The following is a 27,911-nucleotide window of genomic DNA, read 5'->3' on the forward strand; positions in this document are numbered from 1 at the left end:
TCGGTCCGGGACTTGCGGCCGAAATACGTCCGTCAATTACGGACGTAAATAGTGTGTGTGCACATACCCTAATCATGTTTTTAGTACGGGACAGTAGTTCCACGGAGAGGCAGGGACTCCTAGCATCGTACATAACTATGATGCTAGGAGCCCGGCTCCCTGCAGTATGTTCGGTCTGGGACTTGCGGCCAAAATACGTTCCGTCCTTTACGGACTGAACATGCTCGTGTGAATCCAGCCTTAGGTCTCAACTCTGAGTCTTTGCCGCTTTGCCCCAAACCCAGTGTGCACACTGGGCTAGACTCTGCTGGAGAACAGAGGCAATCTGCAAGCTGACACCGTGTTACCGCCTCTCGGCTGACAGCTGAGCACGGCCACCACAATTACTCACGTTCGCTTTGACAGCAGAGTCAATCCTGAGGACGGCTCTTTAACACCGTCTCTTGGCTGACAGCTGAGAGTGGTCTCACTTTCCAACCCGGCCGCTCCCCACGCTGCTTCTCTGGTCTGCAGGGACACCAGCGTGAGGGTGCGGTTGACCAACTGTTCACACTGCAATACTGTCATAACGCAAGGGAGTGATTCTTGCGGGGCTTAACCTCGCTTACCGCTATTTCATAATTTATAACGCAGCAAGCCATACCTTAACTGGTTTAACTGCTTTAGCTGCGCTGCCTGTCATTTACAATAGTGTAATAGAGACAATCCCACCCCAGCAATACAGCAAGTTCCTATCACCATAGGACAGAGATTGCTAGTACTTGTAGCCCACTAGCTCTATCAATTTGAAACGCCATTTGTGGCATCCTGACAGCTTACATATTCAAGTTCTGTCATTGGAGCACATTGACAGCAATATTATACAACACTTTATTATACAATTCATGGCCAAGGGTATGTGAGCTGAGGGGTCACTCACACATACCAGTTTGCACCACTGGACCTTTTAATCACATCATTTCTTTTTAATGCAAAATAATAAAAGTTACATATTAATTTTTTCACAGACCACATTCTTTCCCTCTTTCCCATTCTCTGATCCATTTCAATTTAGCCTGGTGGTGTACACCAATGTAGTCTCCTTGACACGACATAATCTTGTGTGATAGGCGATCTTCACCAATATTGTTCCCCCTGAACTTCTCCATGACAAACCTCTGACTTCCGGCGTCTGCGCAGCTCAATAAAAATGAAAGGAGCGCTGGTCACACATGCGCACAAGCACGACCGGCGCTCCATTAATTTCTACGGAGCTGCCGACACAGACCCCGGAAGTCCGAGGTTTGTGATGGAGAACTTCAGGGGACTTTCAGTCCCCCGTTCTCCCTATCAATGCCAGCGATCACACATGTATCCCCTGTCCTGTGGAGATCCTGTGGAGAGGGGATACATGTCCTGTGGAGAGGGGATACATGTCCTGTGGAGAGGGGATACATGTCCTGTGGAGAGGGGGGGGGGGATACATGTCTTTTGCTCTATTTTGCGCCTTCAGGACCAGACACCGTTTAGCCATTTTTAGCACGTGTTCGTTAAATGGCTATAACTTTTTTATTTGTTGGGCTAACGACGTGATTTTTGCGACGTTTTTCCCGTAGACAATGCAGGTTTCTTTTTTTATCGTTTTTATACGCACCTTTTTTGCTATTTTTGAATTTTTATTCATAAAGTTTGAAAATAATAGTAAAAAAATAAGCTTTTTTACATTTCAGCAATTTTTTTTTTTTGGTAATAACATAGTTTTACCCTAAAATAGAACTTTTATTTGTGATCGTCATTGTCTACCTTAAATTTTTATATATTACATGTCTATATTAGGGTAATTGGGTCAGCGCTAGCGTTACAACAATGATTGGCGGAGGGGGGAACGTTTTTTTTTGGGGTGGGTATTTTATACGAAAGCTGCTTCTATCCTCTCCTCAGGGTCCCCGGCAGTCACTGACTGCCGGGGACCCGACATTCAGCTGCCCGATCGCGCGGGCAGCAAGTTAAAAACCGAGCCGTAGAAAGTCTATGGCTCGGGTTTTAAGGACCCTGACCGCTGGCCGTAAAAATACAGCCAGCGGTCGGGAACCAGTTAATGGCAGAGCGGGTAGATACCTCCCTGCTCTGCCGTAGTGTTCAGTGGCGTCCCGCTGTAGCAGCCATAGCGGCTGCTAGCGGAGCCTCCGGCCATGGTGGGGGCCTGTGCCGGCGGGCGACACGGGCCCCCTCATGCCGCGGGCCCCGTAGCAGCCGCTACTGCTGCTACGGCGGTAGTTACGCCACTGATTACGGCCAAAGTCGCCGTGTTACTCTAGCCTAAGATTGTCGCAGGCGTAGTTCACTTCAGTATTCGCATGTACCATGTATTTCCATTTGTCTCTAATTATACTAAGCATCGACTGCCAGAATCCTCGTGTAATCCCTTCCCACATCAAGTACCTCAGATTTAACTAGAAACATTTATCTGTTTAATAACGCTATCATCTCATTTTATGCCATAACAATTTTAGAAAGCTCCTTCTTTGAAGCAGCTTGATTTTCCATTTAGTAAAATCGCTACTTATCAGCTGCTTGAATACAATGAAACCCAATTCCTTCTTACTGCTCAATGGCCATTCAAAATAGATTGTTTAATGCTGTACACAAGATGAAGGTTCATATAGACCAGATATATTAAGTTCAATCTTCTTTCTTACGTAAAATAACAGAAATCAGGCCGGTCTGGTTTAAATGGGTTGTCTAGTTTAGAAAAACACTTTTTTTTATATAACCTAATTATTGAATTCTGAGTTAATAGAGGGAGTCCCCTGTTTGGGATTCTTATCTCTTGGTCGGAGTGGAGCGATTACAAATGATGTCACTTACTCATTAATGAATTAATTAATTTGAATGAGCACTGTGTAATGCTTATTTTCCCCTGTGATGGCACTTCAGGGAAGTTGAACACTAAGGCCATGTTCACACAGGGAGGATAGGCGGTGTAAAAGTATACAGCGTATCCGTCCTGGAACCCGCAGGGTATTCCCCCCAAAAAACGCACCAAATCGGCCGAAATGTCTGGTGTGGAAAACAATGGTTGACACTTATCCCCTTCTCCGTTGTCATGGCGACGCATCCCTCTGTTGTCCGTGCAGTCCGGCCTCCTCGAATTACGCTGCAGCCCATGTGACTGCTGTAGCCTGTGACTGGCTGCAGCAGTCACATGGGGGGAAACGCCATCCCAGGAGGCCGGCCTGGACGGAGAACAGAAGAAGGCATCACTATGATTCACTGTGATTCTTGAGGCAGATTTGCAGCCTTTTCGCCCCAAAATTCGCAACATTTGCTATTTGTTGCAGTTTTTACCTCCTATTGAATGCATTGGGAAAAACCCATGGCAGAAAAGCAGCGATTCCGAAGCATAAATTGACTTGCTGTAGATTATGAAAAAAACCAAAAACACACCGCAGGTCAATTTATGAACACTTTTTCAGCTGATTTTTTACGCAGCGTGTGGAAGAGATTTGTTTAAGTCCATTGCGGAAAATCCGCTGTGTTTACGCTACGTGTGAACATACCCTTACTGACAGATTTCCACACAGATTACAGCTGAACACTGAGGGGTCCCAGCAGGGGGACACTTTGTGATTAATTTATTGTCAAGGGACCCTTCTAACTAATAAAGATTGTTCTTCACAAAAATTTATTTTCAGAAAAATCGGATCAATGCGTTAGCCTGAAATGGGAAATTTCATGGTCTAAATACGTCAAAGCTGCTGTTTCTCTTTTCTGTTGCTAACAAATGATCAATTCAACTTTGAAGTGAACTTCAGTCATACCTAACAGTCTGGTTGCTAGTAATACAATCTTTCAGAGAAGTTGTCAGGCAACATGTCCATAGCAACAAGCCTGTCTCAGATTACTCAGGTTTACTGCTCTATGAAGTATTGCCAATGAACTGAGGGCAGAAAAGGGACAATTAGGCTTGGCAGAATACATTTTCTTTCTCTTCCTACTGTTGTAACAATATTTTTGTAAAAACACTTTTGCTAGTGATTGTCATTAGTGAAGTTGTTTCTATCTCGATACCTGCTTCTGTAAATGAGGACCCTCTGTCGATCAGATGATCGCCATGGGTCCAGCAAGTGAAACCAACAGCGTCTGCTGTTGAAGTGTAGTATGACATGGTGCTCATTCAAATGAATGGGTGGCCATCTAATACTGTACTTTTGCTCCCTGCTCTGATAATCAAGAGAGGTCCCGCTCTGATGTCAATATCCCCAAATAGGTTCTTCATAGAGAACAATTTATAGGATCCTAAAATCCAGAAAATATTTTTAGGATTTATTGTTACTAATGCTATTTTAGTAAAATAAAGTAGCTGGGTCATTCAAAAGCGTAGGTTCAGTTGTGCAGAGAAATTCAGTCAGTTGCTACCGTTTCCTTAACAACAGACTACAAACTTCCAGTCTGCATTCACTGTAGTCTGTTGCTAAGGAAACATTGAGAAACTGACAAAATTGTAATCAGCAACCAACAAATCACAGCGATACTGTACCTACTGGCGTGTCTACTTGTAGCTCATGACCTAGTGGAAATTATAATTTACATGAGAATTATATTGTTGTTTATTCTAGTGCTGTTTTTTTCATTGAGAAAAAATAGCAACAAATACCCTGTATCGGTAGTTTGGGATTATAAAATTCTGTGTAATGTGTTCCAGATCCGGCAAACTAATGATACAAGCAACCATGGCAATTTACAAGACAGCTGTTGAGAAGTTCCTGCCAACTCCTTCCAAATCCCATTATGTTTTTAATTTACGAGACTTCTCTCGGGTTGTGCGAGGAGTGCTTCTGTGTCCACACACTCATCTACAGGTAATCCAGTGTGACTATTTTATTGTGTAGATTATATATATATATCATGTATGTTTAAACCAGTGATTCCCAAACCTATTACCCTGGGGGTAACCCTACAACAATTCCTACCTCAAAGAAGCTGGGTGTAAGGTCGGGTAATGATTTCCATAGTTTTACATTTAAAGGCTATGTACACCTATGAGGGCATATATATATATATATATATATATATATGTGTGTGTGTATGTATATTTCTATAAATAGATTAGTCAGTGTGATTAGTGTAAACTTGTAAACAGTTTTTATTAAAAAATTGTTTTGCTTTTGGAGATACAGCTATTAAAAAAAAAAACAATGCCCTCAAAGGTGTTTTTAGCCTTTAAGATTTGTTGACTTCTTTGTCTGTATCCAGGAGTTTGCCATCTCTACTGTAAAAGTGATAGCTCTTGCTAATTGTAAAGGATCTGCCAGACACAGCTTCTGTGTCGACGCCCGTGGGTAATCAGTCTGCACCTGCTCCTAAGTCTGAGAGAGTGACACCTTCTACCAGTCAGGCTGGGAGGCTGAGGAGTGGGAGAGCCTATCACAGCCTGGCCAGACGGAGCTTCTCCCGCCCTCTGTCTATTTATACCTGCATTTCCTGCTCCTCCTTTGCCTGTGATTCTTTCCTGTTTCCTGACTCTGCTGCTCCTGCTATTATTATTGACCTTGCTTAATTTTGAACCTGGCTTTACTGACTACGCTCCTGCTCTGCGATTGGTACCTCATACACTCCTGGTTTGACTCGGCTCGTTCACTACTCTTGTTGCTCACGGTGTTGCCGTGGTTAACTGCCCCATTTCCCTTAGCTTCTGTGTACCCTTGTCTGTTTGTCAGTCGTGCACTTATTGAGCGTAGGGACCGTGGCCCAGTTGTACGCCGTCGCCTAGGACGGGCCGTTGCAAGTAGGCAGGGACTGAGTGGCGGGTAGATTAGGGCTCACCTGTTTGTCTCCCTACCCCATCATAACACTAATGCTGTCTTCTGGGGAAAACCCTGACCAAATTCCAGAAAAAAACTCAAGATTTTACATTCTGTATAAATGATTAGTCTCTTTACAATTGTGTATATAAAAATCCTGTGGACACAAGACCCTTGTTCTCGGGATTGGTGGTGGTCCAAGTAGTTGGACTCCCAAGATCAAACATTTCTGGCATGCGGCATGCAGCCCGCGCCCACTAGTTGCCCAACACTGCAATAAATTATTGTATACCAGTAAAATGAAAGGGGTATCTACTTACTCATGTACTACTTTACAAATTAATTTTGATATATTTTCTGTTTTTCAGGACAATGATAAATTGATCAGACTTTGGATACATGAAGTCTACCGTGTATTTTATGACCGTTTGATTGATCCTGAGGACAGGCTGACTTTCTTCAATATGGTCAAGGAGGCAACGTCTAATTGCTTTAAACAAAGTGTTGACAAGGTAGGAAGAATTACATATAATAGTGGGGCGGGGTGGCGTGGCTAACTCTCTTGTTATAAAAAATTATTATTTATGCGGGACTGTTTAAAAAAATATGGTTCAACCAATGAAATTCAAAAATGTGTTACCTTTTTGTATAAAGATTAGTATCTTACAGAGGTGTACATAGACGTGAAAGGGCCTCATACCAGGGATCAAAATGGGCCCACCTCCTGTTGATGGTTGCCACTATCACACTGCTAACCACCAGGGACACGAGGTCCTATTATACCCCATCTCTATGATTCTTAGGTTAACTTGGGTTTGTAGGATCTGTAGAGAGGAGAATCCCAGCACAGGTTCCCATCACCAATAATGGCTGCAGCCAACCTCTCCAGGGTCTCCATCTTATCTGCATGGTCTGCCTCTATGGTGCAAATGCCTTTTGGTTTCTTACATGCTAATTATTTAAAGAGGTTCTCCAGTTTATTTTTAGTAAAATCTGATTAATAACCTCTATCTGAAATGAAGAATGGCATGACTTGACTTCCACCAAGCCGCAGTTACTCATTTCAGGCCACATCAGTCTCTTCATGGGAGGCAAGGAACTAAGAGGCTTGGGACGAATCAGTACACACTTATCTTGACAACTTTCTGCCATATCAACCAGATTTTTGTGATAGTAAATTTTAATTTGGGCTGGACAATTATAACCTAAATAAAAATCACAATTAATTGAACATGTAACCTTGTTAACGATTAATGAATGTTTTTAGACCACACCCCTTTTTGCATACCACGCCCCCTATTTGCATGTTATGCCATTCAATTAATATTTATCCCATCCCCTAAACCTGCTATAAACTACTGTATATAATATATCCCTTGACACTGCCCTCACACAGTATATTGCCCGACAGTGCTCCCCATACAGTATAATGTCTCTAAACATCATAATACCCCTATAGCTGCCCTCCACGCAATATAATGCCCTCCATAACTGCCCTCCACACAGTATGATGCGCTCCATAACTGCTCTTCACACAGTACAATGTCCCCATAACTTCCCTCCACACAGTATAATGCCCCTATAACTTCCCTCCACACAGTATAATGCCCCTATAACTGCCCTCCACACAGTATAATGCCCCTATAACTGCCCTCCACACAGTATAATGCCCCCAACAGTAAAATGCGCCCTACAGCTGCCCTCCACACAGTATAATGCCCCCAACAGTAAAATGCGCCCTACAGCTGTCCTTCACACAGTATAATGCGCCCTACAGCTGCCCTTCACACAGTATAATGCAATAAAATACATACACACCTAACCCCATTCCAACGATAAGTGGAGGAGATCCCTATGCTCCTCCAGTCTGTGTGGCTTATGCGGACAGGCGCGATGACATCTTTGCCTCGCCCCTGTCTGCGCCGAGCCGTGAGCGTCCGTCGATACTTACAGCTCCCTGCCCTACCATTGGATTGAACTGTATCTGCATCCTGAGGACGCACGTACAGTTGAAACCAGAAAAAAACAAGGGATTACATAAATTTCACTATACCATGTATTTTATTGTGTAACATTTACATTTATGTAACATTTACAACTTCTCTGTTAGTAATAGCAATTATTTTTCTTTAATTAAGATGACTCATATGAGTGAAGCTATTACAGTCTTGTTTCATGTCATATATTTATATACTTTTGGTCCAGACTGTACTTTTCATTGAGTGACATGCTGTAATCTTAAAAGTAATTCCCATTATATTCTCATATATTTAATGATGTACTCATTAGATAAAATTCAGCATCAATGGCGTGAAACACTTTGTTGTTTTATATTTAATGAGTGCTTTATTAAAAAGATTAGTGATTAGATTAGTGATTATCAGGCGTCTAGCCTTCCTTAGGGGTTCATGCATACAACAATTCTAAACAATCTGCAAATACTGTGCTCATGACATGAGATGGCGTTGTCTGCAAAGCGGGCAGACTCTTCAAAGGAGTTTTCCCTTGAAAGACTTTTACAGTAGATCGACTATTTCTCATTGACTCCAAAGGAGAGTGAACATACATGCACAACCAGTTCTCCAGAAACAGGGTCTGAGCACAGCCGTTTTTGGAATAGGGGGAGGGGCATTATTTGGACCCCTACCAATCACACGATATGACCTAAAAGTCTTATAAATGAAAAACCCTTTACGGTCATTCCCACACAAGTCAAGATTCAGATCATTTAAGTTCTTGATATTATGAATTATGGTATGGGTGATCCTATATACAGTTCAAAAAGATGGAACTCTACTGGAGAACTTAACAAATATGTACGGATTTATGGTGCAACAGTTACCGTTAAAATGTGAACACGAATACTTATGCTTTATATTATTTAGAGCAAGTAATATTATTATTATAGACCGAATAAATTTGTTTAATTGTCTCTCCATACACAATTAGAACTAACTTACTATCCAATTTAAGGCTCCGTGCACATCTGGCTCCTGTTTATTGAGTTAATGGGGGCTGCCGAGATTCCGTTAAGGTTTCTGCCACTTTGACAGCAAAAATAGCACTACATGCTGTGCTATTCTTGCTGTCAAAAGACCTAGAAACCTGGACAGAACCCCCAACAGAAAGCCCAAATGCAGATGTGAACAGAGCTTAAGGCTTACAGAATTATATAAACACAGTCTTAACACACACATCTATTTAGATGGAGATTTGAACTTCTACTCCCTTGGAATTTTCCGTACCGTGCTATATTCCTGCCTGAGGTGGATTTTATGCATGGATCAGGACTGCAGTCAGACTGAGGAGCTATACTCAAGAAAACTGCATGAGCCCAAACCTAAAGGGGTTGGCCCACGAAGAGTATTTATCACCTATCTACAGGATAGTTGATAAACGTAGGAGCACTTGTGGTCCCACCGCTGGGACCCCCATCAATCACGAGAATGAGGGTCCAGTGTTCCCCATTTGAATGGAGCTGCAGTCATGCATGCGCATTACCTCTTGATGCAATGTCTGTTAGGCTGACGGAAAATCCTCTATCTTCGTCAATCTTATAAACATTGTGTAATGACGGGGGGTGGGGAAACAGACAAGTGAGCCCTAATCTACCCGCCACTCAGTCCCTGCCTACTTGCAACGACCCGCCCTAGGCGACGGGGTACAACTGGGCGACGGTCCCTACCCTCAATAGGTGCACGACAGACAAACAGACAAGGGTACAAAGAAGCCAGGGAAATGGGGAAGTTGCCCACGGGAACACCGTGAGCAACAAGCGAGGTGAACGAGCCGAGTCAAACCAGGAGATGAGTGAGGTACAAAAACGCAGAGCAGAAGAGTGGTCAGAAAAGCCAAGGTCAATCACAAGCAGAGGACAAGTAGTACAAGAAGCTGCAGCACGGCCAGGAAACCAACAGAGAAGAATCACAAGCAAAGGAGGAACAGGAAAGGCAGGTATAAATAGACAGAGGGCGGGAGCTAGCTCCGTCTGGCCAGGCTGTGATAGGTTCTCCCACTCCTAAGCCTGCCACCCTGAGTGGTGGAAGATGGAGTCAGTCTCACAGACATAGAAGCAGGTGCAGACTGATTATCTATGGGCGTTAACCCCGAAGCTGTGCCTGGCAGATCCTTTACACATTGAATGTGTTATAGTGCGTATGCATGACCGGCGCTCCTTTCAAACGGGTGACACGGGACCTTTGATCTCGTGATCGTTGGGAGTTCCAACTAACCTAAATCTAGCACCTATCTTGTGGATAGGCAATAAATTATTTTCGTGGGCCAACTCCTTTAAGTTGGTTACGGTATTGGGATATACATTTACACATGTGCCTGTGTGAGTTGGTGAGCAGTTCAGGTGTTCAGCATATAAAAAAAATTGAAAAATATTGTTGGCATTGTATTTACAGAATATACAAATTTAAGTGTCTCAAAATAACATTAAAAGAACATATTTTCCTAACCAAAACACGGCATTATACAACCATGTAAACACAAAATGAATCTGGTCCTAGGGCAACAAGTATTATGCAACCTCCCCGACTTTCTGCAAGCAAGATTTTGAAGGGAATGGAGAGTTCCAATCCTACTAAGGCTCAGGATTGTTGGAATACAGTATACGGCTCTTTTAGAAACAGTCTGAACCATCTAAAACTTCATAGAAATAATACACTGTATACTAAGGGAAGTATTCTGTTTAAGCAAAGAATACATTCACATTACATATTTTTTCTTTACTATAATTTACAAATTTCTGAAAAGTATCAGGACAGGTCTATTCAGAACAATTGCTTTTTAAAACATTTAAAATTAGAGATATTTTGCAGTTTTGACTTTGAAGGGCAGTAAAACTTTCAGTCTGTCTATGTAGATATTTAAGAAATGATTTGTTTAAGTGTTTGAATCATTTCACATTGCTGTCATTACGTGATCTTCACAAATCATATATATAAACTTCATGGTAGAAATTTATCAAGATGGAAAGTCCATTTAGGAAAAATTTCACATTGTGGCTTCAAACTTCTACATTTTTAACATTCAAAGTAATAGTTTGAATGTTATTTTTGTAAAACTTTGAGTCTATTTATTTACAGATTTAAAGGGAACCTGTCACCAGCATTTCACTTATTGAACTTTACCTATTCCTCACTGGCCGCTGCTATCAAAAGTTCATTGCCGTTATCCGCTCTCCTAAACTCCTCCTCCGACCGTAAATAACGGTCTGCAAACATTTCGCGCCTTTTATCGTAATAATCCGGTGTCCCTTTGTGAACACACACCAGAAGAGGACATCAATGCACAAGCTCGGGATATTATGTGCTGTGGGAAGGAGAGGAGCTGTCAATCAAAAGTAAGGAGACGGGTAAACCCGGAAAGACTTGAGGAATGAAGATATGACTCTTTTCAAACGAAGATTTGACTCTTTTTAAACAAAGATTTGACTCTTTTATGCTCATTTGCATACGGTGTGGGAACACTAAAAAACTGAATACGAAAGCTACGGAGCCGACTAAGAAGACAATTATAGGTTATATAGAAATGATTTTTCACCCACTACCGCCAGGTATTGCTGGGTTAATAGGTGAAATGCTGGTGACAGGTTCCCTTTAATAAAAAAAATTTGCAGACTAAATATTTCTTTCTAGCAATGTAAATTTTAGGGCTTATTCACCCAAACATTGATTACGTCCGTGTGACGGCTGTTAAAACAACGGCCGTCTCACGGACGCGTGTATTTCAATGGGGCCGTTCACACAGCCGTTATTTCGGACCATGTGAAGGGTCAGTTGAAAAATAGAACGTGTCCTATTTTCTTCCATTTTCACGGATCCCTCCATAGACTCAAGTCTATGGAGATCGGTGAATTCGGGACCCGCACAGGTGAAACTTGGACGTTAAAAACTGTAGTTTTTCACGTCTGAGTTTCCCCAAGTTCGTGTGAATAAGCCGTAAGGGGTATGAAGTTAATCATATAATATAAGTTATTCACTATCATAATAGTCAATACATATTGGACAATCCTTTTTGGTTAGAAGATTCCTGCAACAATAAGCAGATCGCATTATGTTCTGCTGCTGAGACCCCAGCGATCAGCTGTCATCTGTAGGGAAACTCAAGAGCAAGAGTTCAATTCTCCTGCAATACAACCACAGGGGAAATTAAAAATGACAGTGTCCACAATATTTTTTTCCACTCCTCCCTCTCACATAACTTACAATGTTACTTATTCCTGCATCTTTCCACCTTATCTTAATTGTTTTATATCCTGTAGCTGCATGATTTCATAGGTAATCTCATTCTTCCTAGGTACCTGTGTAACAAGTAGAAGCAATCACATAGAACATAATACAGCACATAGAATTGACAGTATCATCTTCAGTATAGGTAGCTACATGCTGGGTAATGTGAAGTGGTGCCTGCGCCATCCGCAGCAGTATTAACTGTAACATACATCTGACACCCTGCTGTAATGGCCCCGAATAACGAACACTATGAAAACAGATAAAAAACAGAAAACAATTGCTGCTATGACGACAGAAGAATAAAAAAGTTATGGCTTTGAAAATGAGGAGATAAAAAATACAAATAAAATTGCTGCATCTTTAAAGGGGCTCTACCACAAGTAACATTTATTATCCATCCACAAGATAGGTGATAAATGTATGAATGCTGGGTGAGTCAGCCCTCATAGAGATTGAATGGAGCGGCAACACGCATGCGCGATCGCCGCTCCATTCAAAATCCTCCTCACTGCGATCGTGCAGTTAGGAGGTACGGTGGTCAGTACACCCGTTCTAGAGATTGATGGGGCCCCCAAGGATCATACATTTATCACCTATCCTAAGGATGAATGATAAATGTTAATAAAGAACTCCTTTAAGGCCCTAAGTAGGCCCTAAGTAAGCCGTGTTCTTAAGATATTAAAGTTTAAACCATTAATAATTCTGAAATGTAAAATCTAAACTGAAACAATGATGAGACAGGAGGTACGGTATGTCTCAGACTCCCTGTAGGTACTGTAGTTAAGCAGTAGTCACAGATCACAGCTCTGCCCTAATAGAGCTAAACGAAAAAGCAGCCAAACCGCAAGCACTGGGAAAAAAAAATAGCAGCTAAGCATTGCCTATAGGTACTGGCTTACGTTTAATTTTTAAGCTCACGGCTCGACAGTCACTTTAAGTTAAAGGAGTTACATTTGAGGAACTCTCATGCAGATGATACTATATGAATCTTATGCTTTTTGTTTTCCAGGTTCTAAGCCATTTGGCGCCTACTGGGAAAGTGGTTGATGACAACATCCGAAGTCTCTTCTTTGGAGACTATTTTAAGCCTGACAGTGACGCTAAAATATATGATGAAATAACAGATCTGAAGCAATTAACATCAGTCATGGAATATTACCTGGATGAATTTAATAATGTTAGCAAAGCTCCAATGTCTTTGGTGATGTTTAAGTTTGCTATAGAACATATCTCAAGAATCTGTCGGGTGTTGAAACAGGACAATGGTCATCTGCTGTTGGTTGGAATTGGGGGAAGTGGTAGACAGAGCACTACCAAACTGGCCACCTTCATGAATGCATTTGAACTTTTTCAAATTGAAATAACAAAGAACTATACCATAAACGAATGGCGTGATGATGTCAAGAAAGTTATGCTGCAAGCTGGGGTGGCTGGGAAAAACACCGTTTTTTTGTTTTGTGATAATCAAATCAAAGATGAGGTGTTTGTTGAAGATATCAACATGTTATTAAACACAGGAGATGTCCCTAATATATTTCCGGCAGATGAAAAAGCAGATATAGTTGAGAAAATGCAGTCCATTGCAAGAACAGAAGGGAAAAAGATTGAAGCCACGCCACTGGCTATGTACAACTTCTTCATCGAGAGAGTCAAGGCTAATTTACACGTCGTGCTGGGTAATGAGACTTAAAGGGATTTTCTGAGCTTCTAAAAAATACAGAAAAATGCCTACCGTATATGTGTCTGAATACTCACCAGGGGATGCCACCATAGCTCAGAGGGGGTTATTTTTCATGTTTTAACGACGGAATCAATAACACAGTCGACTCCGCTATTGATTCCGTCGTAAAAACGGAAACCTGCCGGAATGGTGACGAACGGAAACCATTAGCAATGTTTCTGTCACCACTGATATCAATGGTGACTGAAACGGAAGCTGCGGTTTCAGTTTGACTTTCCATTGCGGGGTTCACCCGACGGAAACCTCCGACAGAACCCCGGAACGGAAAGCAAACGCTGATGTGAACAGGCCCTAAAATGTGTTTTCCCATCTCAGATATTTATGGCATATTCACAGGATATGCCATAAATCTTTCTTAGATGTGTGTCTGCACCTATATCTAGAACGGGGCCCCCTGACCCCCCCATCCTACCTTCTGTCGCATAGCTCCGGCCACTGAGTTACAAGCCGGGAATTTCGGAGCAGCCAAGCAGCTTATGCTACTCTGTTTCTGATACTTTTATATAAGTGAATGAGTTAGGGAGACAGCGTAGAACAGCCATCTATGCTGTGTCTGTAGACTCTTGGTGCTGGAAACTGCATGGCAAAATGCACTCGGCTGTCTCCAGAAAACCTGGCCATTCAGTGGCCAGAGCCCAGTGAAGGCAGGATGGTGGTCAGCGGCCTCGTTCTAGAGATAGGTGCCAGGCATATTTTAGACATTTATGGCATATCCTGTGGATATACCATAAATGTCCGAGATAAGAATATCCCTTTAAGTTTGACTATTTTAAAGGCTATGTACACCTTTGAAATCATTTTTTGTTGTCGTTTTTTTTAATAAAAATGTGATTACTGCAACTTTCAAAATACTTTTTATTAAAAATTATTTTTACTTTTTGAGATACAGTTTTGTATTCCTTATACAGAGCAGCTGTATCTAGCATTGAAACCTGTATCTGTCTGGTCCGCGGGACTGTTGGGTTTTAGGGTCCTCCTATCGAGCTGCTATAGTGCTGCTATCGTTCACATCTAAGTTCGTTACTTAGATGTGATCGATTACAGGTGGATTACACAGGACCCACTGACACTGAACCCATCAGTCCCACGGACCAGACGGATTTAGGTCTTAGCGCACGATACAGCTGCTCTGTATACAGAATACAAAGCAGCTGTATCTCAAAAAGTAAAAATTATTTTTAATAAAAAGTATTTTGAAAGTTGTACTGAACACACTGATAGACATTTTTATGAAACAAAAAAACAACGATTTCAAAGGTGTACATAGCATTTAAGCTAATCATACTATGTGTACTGAATGTAACAAGAGCTTATGTTATTCTCCTATCAGCCATGAGCCCTATTGGTGATGCCTTCCGAAATCGTCTGAGAATGTTTCCATCATTGATCAACTGCTGCACCATCGATTGGTTCCAGACTTGGCCCACTGATGCCTTAGAAATGGTGGCAAACAAATTCTTAGAAGATGTGGACCTTGAGGATGACATTAGGAAAGAGTAGGTATTCTGTGTTGTGCAGATGGTTAAAGAGTTAGTGGGGGGTTTTCATTGATGCATTGAGGAGGTGCTGGGAGTTATAGTTACACAACAGTTGGACAGCCACAGGTTGAAAACCACTGGTGTTGAGGATCTGTATTCTGTTTATTTCATAGAGAAAAACGTTGGGCCGGTATTTTTTTTATTAAATATACTTAATTTATGAGAAGCATTAAGGAGAACCAGTCACTAGATGTTAGGACACTAAACCACCAGCATGTGGATATACTGCTGGGGTTTAACATCCTAAATATGCCCCTCTCAAAGCTGTTTTAGCATTTTGTCTTAAAATAATTTATAATATGGTTCGCGCTGTGAATAAATTAACATAGAGTCCTGAGAAGAGTCCAACGGTGTCCTGCACATGCTCAGTGCTCAGATGAAGCCAAGGCCAGTACACCTGGACTCATCACAGGACTTTTCACTGGTAATTTACATGCTGTGCACGCCGTATTATAACGTCTTTAAATGCTTCAGCGGACAGTTTTTAGTGGGGCATGAACCCCCATGAACACTAAACCCCATCACGTTTAGTACCCTAAAATTTAGTGACAGGTAATCTTTAAAAACAAATCTTTTTCTGTTTCCAAAATGTCATAGGGTCGTGTCCATGTGCAAGTATTTCCAAGAAAGTGTCAAAGAATTGTCAGATAGCTACTATAGCACCCTGCGCAGACACAACTACGTCACACCAACCTCATACTTGGAGCTCATCCTTACATTCAAGACATTGCTAAACAGCAAAAGACTTGAGGTTGATACTATGAGGAACCGCTACCTAGTTGGTCTGGAGAAACTAGATTTTGCAGCATCTCAAGTAAGTGCATAATGAAGAGAAGGTTATTCATGGATAATTCCACATTTCACGTTTTATTGTTGATAATGTAATACTCTGAGAGCCTCCTTGGCTTCATAAACGGATCTTAGTAATGCCCTATGTGTCACAAGGGAAATATGTGCTGAGCATTGTTCTATGTTGCCTCGCGGGCTCTAGGTGAAAAGATATAGTGTCTCATATATAGGCTGTTTTGGAGATGTGGAGATCATGCGGGCACGATTTTACACACCTTTTGGTCATGCCCGAAGTTGGCTGACTTTTGGTCAGAAGTGTGGTGCATCTCCTCAAAATTCACGAACTTCCCCCTCCCATGTTCACCAGCCTCCTTCCTGCTCCATCTGTGTGACGTTCCGTTATCTACGTACAGGCGTTCTGTGGTTCGCCATCGGGTGAATGCAGCTAGAGCCTGCATTCCTGCATTGTGGAGACAATCCCGTCCTCCGTCGATTGCCATGTAGTTTGGTAAAATACAGATCATGAGAATGGAGGATATTACTGCACCTATGAGAAGGACCCATGCTAAATTCATCAAAACCTGGTACCATTGGATTAGATTTAGAACCATTGTTGCCTCTTAACTTCAATCATTCTGGTCTTGATCTCTACGCCGGTCCCATATCCCTCCTCCCCTTCCTTGCCTTCCCTTTCTGCCTTTCCCTATTTCCTTCTTATTTTATTATTCTTCTTGTTTACGCAAAGGTCAACTGGTGACGGTTTGTAACTGGCAAGTTTTCTTGTACATTTTCTCAGTTGTTCTACGCTGTTTTTAAGATTTTTACAATGCTACTTTATGTTGACCTGTGTGCCGATGTATGTGCCTTCTCATGTTTGCACTTTATTATCGTATGCTTAATGTTCAATGTGAAAATAAAATAATTCAATGGAAGGTGATTTCGGCAGTCTTTTGGCACGGTTTCCCCGTCAAAAGCAGCGCCAAAAAACTCAGTGTGAACTAGCCCTAACAGCGGCTTATCTTCTGTCAGAGTCAAGGATGAGGCGATTTAGGTTATTGGTTACATTTAGGTTACATTAATCTAATGTAGTTATCTGTGCGAGCCATGATGTTCAGTGGCTGTATGTAAGGAAGCTGCCTAGCTAGACCTTAGTAAGTTACATGATATCTGCTGCAGCCTGCCATACAACACAGTTGAATAAAACCTGTCCCTATTTAATACCCAATATCTCTTTACAGACTATGTACACCTTTGAAATCATTTTTATTTTATTTTTTTAATAAAAATGTTTATCAGTGTGATTGGTGCAACTTTCAAAATACTTTTTATCAAAAATTATTTTTACTTTTTGAGATACAGCTGCTTTGTATTTTGTATACAGAGCAGCTGTATCATGCACACCTGAATCCGTCAGCAAACACATTTTTACTAAAAAAAAATAAAAAATATTTTGAAGGTTTACATAGCCTTTAAAGGGAACCTGTCACCAGCATTTCACCTATTAAACCTTCAAAACCTGGTGGAAGTCGGTAAAAAAATAATTTTTATGTAACCTATAATTATCTTCTAAGTCGGCTCTGTACCTTTAGTATTCCGTTTTTAGTGTTCCTGCGCCGTATGCTAATGAGCATTTGAGAGTCATATCTTTATTCGAAAAGAGTCATATTTTCATTCCTCAAGCCTTTCCCAGTTAACCCCGCCTCCTTACTTTTGATTGACAGCTTTTCGTCCGACACCCCCAGCACACACACAAATCTCGTGGTTGTGCATCGATGTTCTGTTCTAGCATGTGCGCACAATGAGACACCATAGTTGCGCATGTGAAGTAACTAGATTTGAGGCCCGGACAAAGTAGGGACGGGTATCGGACCATACATGACGGGCGCATGCGCGCTATCTCAGACGGGATTTCAGGATTCAGGGTGAGCCAGTTTTCGGCGGTGGGCGGTCATAAGAAGAGGAACGAAGGTGACTGACGGATTATTACCATGAAAGGAGCAAAATATTTTCAGACCGTTATTTATGGACGGAGGAGGAGTTTAGGCGAGGGGATAGCGGCAATGAACTTTTGACAGCACCCGCCAGCGAGGGGTGAGAAGAGTTCAATAGGTGAAGTGACAGGTTCCCTTTAAAGCTTCCCTTTTAGTAAACAGATACAGGTACATAATGTACAATCTTATTTGTTCTTGCAGTTTGCAGAAATAATTTTTTTGCTCATCCTAGTTTACTTGGTCTTTTGTTGATTCCCTGCAAATTGACCTAGATTGCTTGGCGTATTTATTATTTCCTTGTATCCTTTGTTTTGCCCGCTTGCTAAGCTTTTTATAAGTGATTATAAGAAAAGAAAACACTTTTAATGTGTAAATGACGATATGAAGTATGAGGGAGAGGTGGTTGTTCTGCACCTCTTTGATATGTTGCTTTTTTATCCTAAATTGAATAAGATTTATTGTAGCTGAGTCTGTTGAGTTGTACAATTGCTAATTATTGCTCTTCTACATGTCATTTGGATTAGGTCTCAGTTATGCAGAAAGAGCTCACTGCGCTTCAACCAGAATTGATTAAAACTTCAGCTGAAACAGAAAAGATGATGATTAAAATAGAATCGGAGACGGTGGAAGTTGACGCTAAGAGAGAACTAGTATCGGCAGATGAAAGGGTGGCCAATGAAGCGGCTGCTGCTTCTAAGGCAATAAAGGTAACCCATTGTTTGAATCTTAGTATGGTCACAGACTTGCCGTAACTCCTTAATAATGGCTATCTACTGCTGAGGTTATTACATACAGGATATACAATGCGAAGGCAAATCACCACCGATGTTCCTAACTATCCAATTTAAAATTGTAATTTCTGTTACCATCATCATTCATTTTCCTTCTTCGTGGTTGCATCATTTCCAAAATTGACAACAGGAAGTTCAGCCATATTGGTTGTCACCTTTGAATTAACTTTTTGGAAACTGATGACCAACCATCATTCTGTCAGTATGTTCAAACAACAACAAAGTGACAACATATCAAAAAGCTATTTGAAAGATGATAACCAATATGGCTGCACTTCCTGTTGTCACTTTTGCAAAAATGACAGCTGGAACAAAAAAAATCATGGCAATACATCTGTAAGTAAAGCATACATAAATACTAATCTTTGGCTACTGATCTTTTGATTTATTAATATATGGTAAATTTTATGTGCAAAGGCCCTAGTACACTGGCCAATTTTGGCTGGTGCAGCGAGCGCCGATCAACGAGACAGCTTGTTGATCGGCGCTCGTTTGCTCCTGTTACAAGGAGCTATGTATGGGTACGAGCGGTCGTTACTTCGATCGCTCGTCCCCATGCGTTATCATCATGTCGGCAGACAACAATAATATTTAATTTTTTTTTAAAACGATGCAATCAGCCAATGAACGAGAAAACGTTTGCTCGTTCATTCATCTGCTGATCGCTGCCCTGTTTACAAAGGGCAATTATCGGCAACAAGCTTTGTATGAACAATTGTTTGCCCGATAATTGCCCAGTGTAAAACCCCCTTTAGTTGGAAATCGTCTTTAGCAATTCTGCTAGTTTCTATATTATGTAAACGTTGTGGCATGCCTTAGGGCAGATCTCGATTATGAGAGTGTGTGAAACAAAGAGACTGGTTTATCTGTCCTGATAGCTTTGAAAGGGGTGTTGTCAATAAGGACAAGTCTGTTGATCATGACGCTTGCGTAAAAACTAAATGCTTTCCAAAATCTACAAGGATTTTCCCATGTTAGGTCAATGGGGATTCTGTATTGGTAGACGTACATGGTTCTTTGTTGTCACAATTAAAGGAACACTCCAGACAAAGCTGATCCACTGTGTTATGACTAATCCATCGCCTGAGGGGGCAGTGCATGACACGGATTAAAAAAATGCCAAAGAGAGAAAACCAGTGTCATGCACCTCCCCCTCAGGCCCTGCACCTGCCATAACACAGTGTATCACTTTGCACAAAGTGTTCCTTTAAGACTTTATGTACATGTAGAAAATATTGCCACAATCAGAATGAGAGTGTTGGGACGTAGCTCCATGTAGACAAACGGTCAAATTGATCAGCTCCAATGGATTTGATCATTATTTAATCTTTTTAAGAATTTCCCATTGCTGATCTCTTCGATCTCTCCTACAGCAGTGTACCTTGAAATTAAATGCAATTAAAAGACCACTCTTACATGGGTGCAGAGCCATGACGGGATCTACTGATCTCTTCCCTTCCTTCCTTCTTTCCCCTCTCCTCTAATTTTTTCCCCCTTCATCTCTCTTCCTACACCCCTTTTTTTTTTTTAATGATCCATGGGTGGTGGGAGGTACGGGATTTCGTGCCTATTGTTTTCATACATGTTATTTTTTTTTTACATTTATGTCTTCATACTGTGAAATGTTGACATGTTATTTTCAACTTGGCAGACAGATGTCCTGCCCCTTTGTAACCACCTTTGCCTTTAAATTTCAAATCATTTCTAATAAAGGAATTTACAAAAAAAAAACAAAACGCAATTAAAAGGGGCACATGTTTTGTATAGATGGACAATGGGCCCTCAAAATCCAAACCCTCTGGTGGACCCACGAAAGCCGAGTCTGACTCTAGACTCATGCGACCATGGACCTAATAGTATCTTATCCTATACACTAATAGACAAAATTAACACTGGATGTAAAGCCAGATAATAGGAGAGGATTCATTATTACTAAGTTATCCCTAATATCTCTTCTGGGTAAAAAAAAAAGAGTAAGAAAACTGCTCATACTCCCCTTAGCTCTTATCAGTTAACATTAGTTATTTTTCTGCAAATATCTTACTTGGTTGTCTTTTTATAATATACTGGAAGAGTCTCAACTTTGTTTTTTTCTAAAAGTTGAAATCTGTTAGAGCTTGCTGAATATGATTTGAGAATGCTTCTCCCCTTCACATCTGTCTCCAGGATTCTGAAGCAAAGTAGTCTTCACATAAAAGGCTGCTGACACATTGTTGTTGTTGCTGACGTTCTTGCATCCATTTTATTTTTAAATGGTCTCATTTCTGTCTCACATGCTTGACTATCATAAAAGCACAGCAGTGAAGTGCCTATTCACACATAAATTGCCTGTGCTGCAGCATGATTTATGCAAATTTGTAAGCAATTTTTTTATTTCGCCTTTAGATCTTAAATAAAAAATATAGCAACAATCTTCTTAATGAAAAAAACTCTTACCTTTTTGCCTCACCAGCTCTTATGCAGACCTATGTGTCTCCATGATAACAGACTACACACAAACCCTGTGCTGTCTGATGCTGCAGTCATAATTCCTTCCATCTGTCCCCTACTTGCAAACATTAATTTGGTGGGTTAGTAAGGATTGTGGTAGAGATGGGAGTATGACTGCAGAATCAGACTACACAAGGTTTGTTTGTAGTCTGTTACCGTGGAGACATACAGGTCTGCCTAGGAACTGTAGACAAAAAACTACAAGCTCTTTAATAAAAGCTATTGCTTCATTTTCTATTTTAAATACATTGGCACTAGAGGACCCTGAATTCTTTTAATGTGTCACATAAAATAATATAACAAACTTAGATGTCTGTAGATGTGACACATTACTTTTAGAGATACGTGTTGAAGCAAGAGGGATTGTTGTAATGTGATGAACACCTATGTCTACTATACTATACCAGAATCTCCTTTCAAGATTCCTACACAACCGTGGGCCCTACTGCTTGGGGCTGCAAATTAAATCCAAAGCCATCATCGATCTGAGTAGTGAGCTGTCATTTTATTTCATTGGAACTGTGATCATTCTCCGGCCCCAGCCAACCTTATTGGGCTATATGGACAGCGTGGCATTGTAAGGAGCGAGACCTGTATCCTTTCAAGAGATCAAATTCTGACAGCTACTGTGTTACTCGCTGTAAAGACTCTGGCAGTCACTGTCACTGCTGTCGACTGGAGAACCACAGGCTGCTGTTCGTCTAATGATTATTTCATGGACTTTACTCTTCTAAAGTTTGTATGAATTATACATAAAAAGAATTGCATGCACTTTTGTCCTTAATAATCCAGCTCCATTATGTCCTTCTTGGTACTTAAAGTGGTAACTGATTTCATTTCAGGAACCACATAAAGTTTGCACTACATTTAGTGATTTGAGTGCATGTGTTTCAGGATTAGATTAAAGGGGTCATATAATTGTTTTTAAACTCGTTTTATTAAGAACTGTTGCAGTAACAAGTATAAAATCAGTCACACATCTCTGACTGTAAAATACATCACATTGGAACAAAGAAATGTGTATACAGAAAGTCAAGTAATGAGAACACATAAAGTATATTCCATGAATACAAGATGCCATAAACAATGGCGCTTATATTAGTTTACATTGAAGTATGTATGACCATTACAATAAAAAGGACAGAAAACAAGAACAGAAATAAAAGAAAACAAAACTGCCTGGGACCTTTGTCACCCACCAGCATCTAATAAATCAGGCACAGCGAGTTCAAGGAGATACAAAATAAAAATGCGGGTCACCTATGTTACTACATCACAATATCTGGTGAAACAGCAGAGGGGTTGACTGTCAAAGGGGAGTTGTTCCAGATATCCCAAACTTTAGAAAACTTAGTACTACAAGCACGATTCAGAAATACAACCTTCTCGAAAGGTATCACAGAATTTACCAATCCCTTCCAATGACCAATGGATGGAAGTCGATCATTCAAAGGGGTCATATAGTTGGAGGACCTCTTTTGTAAAGTAGACAAAAAATAGAGCATGGCTAGTGCACATTTCCTCATATACATTATATTATAAATCCATCCATGACAACTGATGTCAGTAAGCGCTACAGCATAAGGCGGAGGATGTGGTATTGTTTAATTACATGTGGATCGTTTATGTAGGTGATCTTCATAGATTGGATACATGGAATAGGTCCATATACATCAATATATATATATATGTCATACACACCTAATCTTCTGGAATGTCCAGAAGATTACACAAAAAAGGGGAGACCTCCTGCATCAATAATTGTCCCTGTTGCCTGCACAGTGCATGAGTGTGCAGGCAGCAGGGACAAACACCAGCCCGTCACTATTACTGAACCACCAATGGCACCATGTCTGCCCCAGGTAAGAAAAGTGCTACTGTGGCTGGCACCTTATAAAGGGCACTATGGCTGCTACTTTAAAGGGGGCACATGAGATAGCACTTTACAGGGGGCACTGTGGCAGTCACTGTCATGGGGGCATGTAGTGGTCTCTGTTATATGGGCACTCTGGCTGTCAATGTTATAAGGGTACTGGGGTTGCCACTGTTATAAGGGTACTGTGGCTGTCACGGTTAGATGTTTAAGGGAATTAAGTTTTGGTCGTTTTGGGGTGTGGTCTATATTTTAAGGGGCGGGACATACGTCTGAATATGTTGTACTTTCTCATAAGTAGGCAAGTACTATATGATGAATGTATCAAGTCCAAATAGCAAACTATAAGCTGCAAATATAAGTAAATTATCACACCCCGTGCAGCAGCATCAGTTACTGAGATCTGAGGGACAAATTCTGACATAGGATGTTTGAGGAAACTTTTAAACTTATATTCAGATATCTTAATCTATTTTACATTAGAGTAAAACAAACTATAGAAGAGGATTTCCACCAAAATTTAAAATTGGCCATAAATGATTAAATCAGTAACTAGAACAGTAGCAAAGTTTGGTGATTATGTTTGGCTTACTTACAGAGTGACCGCTCATACGGCTGCACTTCCAGTTGTCACTTTTTTCAAAAATTTCCGCTGCAAAAATACAGAAAAATCTCAATAACAATAAAACAAACATAATTACCAAAAATTTGACAGCTGCTCTAACTTTACTAATAGATAGATAATTTTCCTTTTTTTCAGCAAATCTCCTTTAAGTTTATTTCCTCGCTAATGGCTTTGACTCTTCTCACACGGTAATGAATAGCCTCCGTTTAGACTATACGTCATTAGAAAGTCCCGACAGATACGTTATAAACGGAGGCTCTGACATTAGGCTATAATGGCATCTGTTTAACGCATCCGGCACTTATTTGCTATAATTGCATCCAATTAATGTATACGCCATGAAAGCTGTTGAAAAGCCCATGACGTATAGGTTAAACTGATGCCGGTGATGGATGTCATACAGTGGAATCTGTCACCCATAGGCTACCATGTTGGAAAAAAAAATTATACGTTTAAGGTTAGCGGATTTTTTTTAAATGGATGCCTCTAGATAGAATAGTGTAGCCTTCAAATCCATTCTGTCTAGCAAAAAAACTGTATACCTGATGTACTAGACACCACCCAACAAAGGCCAAAAGAACACTCTTTTGACCTCCGGCAGTATAATGGGAGCCTACGGGTACATTCAACGTATGCGCCTGTAGTATTCCCGGCTCATATGTCAAACATACAAGGAAAATACAATGTGAAAAAGGAATTAGGACTTATTCACACGAACGTGTATTACGTCCGTGCTACGCGCGTGAAAATCACTCGCGTCGCACGGACCTATGTTAGTGAATGGGGCCATTCAGACAGTCCGTGATTTTCACGCAGCGTATGTGCGCTGCGTAAAACTCACGACATGTCCTATACTTGGCCGTTTTTCGCGCATCACGCACGCATTGAAGTCAACAGTAGTAAAATAAATGAATGAAACAACAAAAGCACCTCCTGCGTTTATGTTTGTAAACATAAAAACAGAGTGTCATCACGCTGCCATATGCGCGGAAATGACGCAGGCACACACCACATACTGATGCCACACGGAACTTTTGAGCACGCAAAACGGACACGTTCGTGTGAATAAGGCCTTAGTCCTATTTTACCTGATGGACATACAGTGGAGGATGATATTGGCTAGATCACATGGTAATATTTTGGAACATATTCTTTTAATAAGTAGGTAGGAGCAGCAGTGAGGAAAAGTTATCTTCCTTTCTGCTGAGCTGTCAGAGCTTTAGATATCCCACAGTTATTTAGGTCAGCTTAGTACATATAGAAGTAAATTCTTCAAGAAGCAGAAGATTTCGTTCCAGTACATTTTTAAACATCGGGCCAAATATTAGATCATGGTCCCAATGGATTTTAGATACCTGCATATTCCTCCTGTATATATTATTATCGGAACTAATGATAAACCTTTGCTCTTGCTGCGGTACATTGTGCTTGTGGCTACCCACACTGGTTTTAACTGTTTAGGAGTAGGATCGAACTGGAAGTTATTAGCAGGATACGACCATAACTCGTTTTCTACACTTATTTTGCTAAGCATATTGGAAACCACCCTCTTCAGGCTTTGAGTGATCCTCTATATACTGACACTGACACGTGTTGTCATAACCCAGGATTCAGCACACAAAAACTGTATATTACTGTAGTTGCCCTCACTTAGAAATGATTTGCTAGTGTATTCAGTTTCAATGTACCATCCCTCACTGTGCAGAGAGAAGCCGAAGTGAATCCATGTATATAGCTGAAGAACAATAAGAAATCCTGATATTCCCCGCAGGGGAGAGAACCTGCATATCTTCATTTTCTCAGTGTTGTACCAATACAAGATACCATACATAGAAATGCAAATGCCTCATACATATACATCAGTGAGCTGCCGTTTCCCTGTTATTTCCTAGAAATGTATGAATAAATTCACAACTGGGTGCTGCCATTCCCCTTTTATTTATTTATACATTTCCAGGAGGAATAACTGTACTTACTAAAACTGACATGTTTGGAGAACTGGCAGGTCCTCTTTAAAAGCATAACTATCAATTAATATAGATTTTTATATATATATATATATATATATATATATAATATATAGGACAGGCGATTTTCAGAAATATTGCAATATACTTTATTAACCAATTCAGCCCCCTTTCATTGTAAAACCGTTCCTGAACTGCTGCCGCTATCCTCAGCTACTACATTTTGCCCTAGAAACTGCCAATTTCTGAGGATAGCAGCAGCAGTTCAGGATGAGTTTTACAATGAAAGGAGGCTGAATTGGTTAAAAAAGTATATTGCAATATTTCTTGAAATCGTCTGCCCTATATATTATTAAATTTTTTTTAATTGTTACGCTTTAAATGATGAAGAAGAAAGCTTCCTTTCCTATCACATGAAGATGTATTTACTGGTTGTTTGTACAATTTCACTATTTTTCATTGTACTTCATTTTTGGTTTTCGTGTTATGACTTTGCAGGATGAATGTGAAGGTGACCTAGCAGAGGCCATGCCAGCTCTAGAAGCGGCAGTATCTGCTCTTGATACTCTGAACCAATCTGATGTCTCTCTAGTGAAATCTATGCAGAATCCCCCATCTCCTGTCAAATTGGTCATGGAGAGTATCTGTGTGATGAAAGGCATAAAAGCGGACAGGAAGCCGGACCCAGGAGGAACAGGTGAGGGACAAGCGCATCCACTGCTTGATAAAGCACTAAAGGAAGCACTTGAGCAAGCAACCCACTTATTACATGTTAAAAATGTATCAAACCTGACAATGCCAAATATTTATGTTAGATAATTAATAAATGAGCCATTCACCAATTAAGTGTAGTAGAGATACTGCATAATAGGTTAGGATTTATAGGGGTTGTATAAGATTGAATAAAAAAAGATGTTTCTTTTTACAGAAACAGCGCCACTCTTGTCCAAAGATTGTGTCTGGTATTGCAATTCAGCCACATTAACTTAATTTAGATTAAGTTGCAATACCAGACACAGCCCATGAAGAAGTGTGGCACTGTGTTGAGACAAAAAATAAAACGATTATTTTTTATAATTTTATACAACGCCGTAGTATGTTACTGCAGGGCTTTCATCCTGATTTCCACAAAATAGTTCAGGAAAATTAACTGCACATATACATACACTCGTTCACGTCTTTTTTTTCTGTTTAGAGATGAGCGAATTGATAACGTTGTGATGCTCAGAATGTGAATGAATTTGAGATTGCAAAGGTTTTACTGAAAGTGGGAAAATCTAGATGCTAAAATTTTTTTACTTCAACAACCTTGAGATGTGCCCATTGCGAGTAATAGATAAAGATTTTTTCATTGATTTGCTAAGAATTGATTCGCATGTGTCTACTTAGTTTCAGGATGATATTAGCTACATCACATGATAATATTTTGGAACATATTCTTTAATAAGTAGGCAGTAGCAGCAGTGAGGAAAAGTTATCTTCCTTTCTACTGAGCTGTCAGAGCTTAAAGGGGTTATCTGTGGACCAAAAATTGCATTGCAATAATATATTTATGTGAAACTAAGTAACTTACTAATATAATAAAAATTCTGTACTAAATGGTGCAGTTCAACCCTCATGAATTATTCAGGAAGTGCTGGAGCTTTTCTAATAATGATGACGCTCCGACACGGCCCCACATGACTAAGCTCTTGCTTCATGTGCTGTTCGTGAACATTACCGCAAGGGGCTGTCACATTGCCTATTGCTTGAGTCCTGAGCAGAGCATCAGCTAGCGCTGGGCTCGGGACTCTAGCACTGCTCCCGACGTCCATATTTGGTCAATTCAGGGGTTTCCCATGGCTGGAGTCCCTGAACAAAGCATCAGCTTATACTCTGCCTGGGGACTCCACAACTTCACAACAGTAGTCCATAAATGGACGTCGGCAGCACTACTGGAGTCTCCGAGCAAAGCATCAGCTGATGATCTGCCTGGGTACTCCACAACTTCTGCCCACATCATTGTCACTGTCCATATATGGCCAATGACCTCGGCAGCAGTACTGGAGTCCCCGAGCAGAGCACCAGCTGATGCTCTGCCT

At 40.7% G+C, this 27,911-nt stretch overlaps 1 protein-coding gene across 1 annotated transcript in view; it reads left to right on the plus strand.

Moving 5' to 3' along the window:
* DNAH3 (dynein axonemal heavy chain 3) overlaps positions 1 to 27,911 on the plus strand; it is a 359,079-nt gene that overhangs the window by 285,074 nt on the left and 46,094 nt on the right. Inside the window, exons 45-51 of the mRNA XM_075830244.1 lie at positions 4,685 to 4,841; positions 6,152 to 6,295; positions 13,035 to 13,701; positions 15,097 to 15,262; positions 15,902 to 16,118; positions 18,609 to 18,791; positions 26,329 to 26,527. Of these exons, the coding sequence (XP_075686359.1) occupies positions 4,685 to 4,841; positions 6,152 to 6,295; positions 13,035 to 13,701; positions 15,097 to 15,262; positions 15,902 to 16,118; positions 18,609 to 18,791; positions 26,329 to 26,527 (1,733 nt within the window). The remainder of the gene's footprint in view (positions 1 to 4,684; positions 4,842 to 6,151; positions 6,296 to 13,034; positions 13,702 to 15,096; positions 15,263 to 15,901; positions 16,119 to 18,608; positions 18,792 to 26,328; positions 26,528 to 27,911) is intronic.

Source organism: Rhinoderma darwinii, chromosome 6 (genome assembly GCF_050947455.1).
Source record: "Rhinoderma darwinii isolate aRhiDar2 chromosome 6, aRhiDar2.hap1, whole genome shotgun sequence".
Classification (NCBI taxonomy): Eukaryota; Metazoa; Chordata; class Amphibia; order Anura; family Rhinodermatidae; genus Rhinoderma; species Rhinoderma darwinii.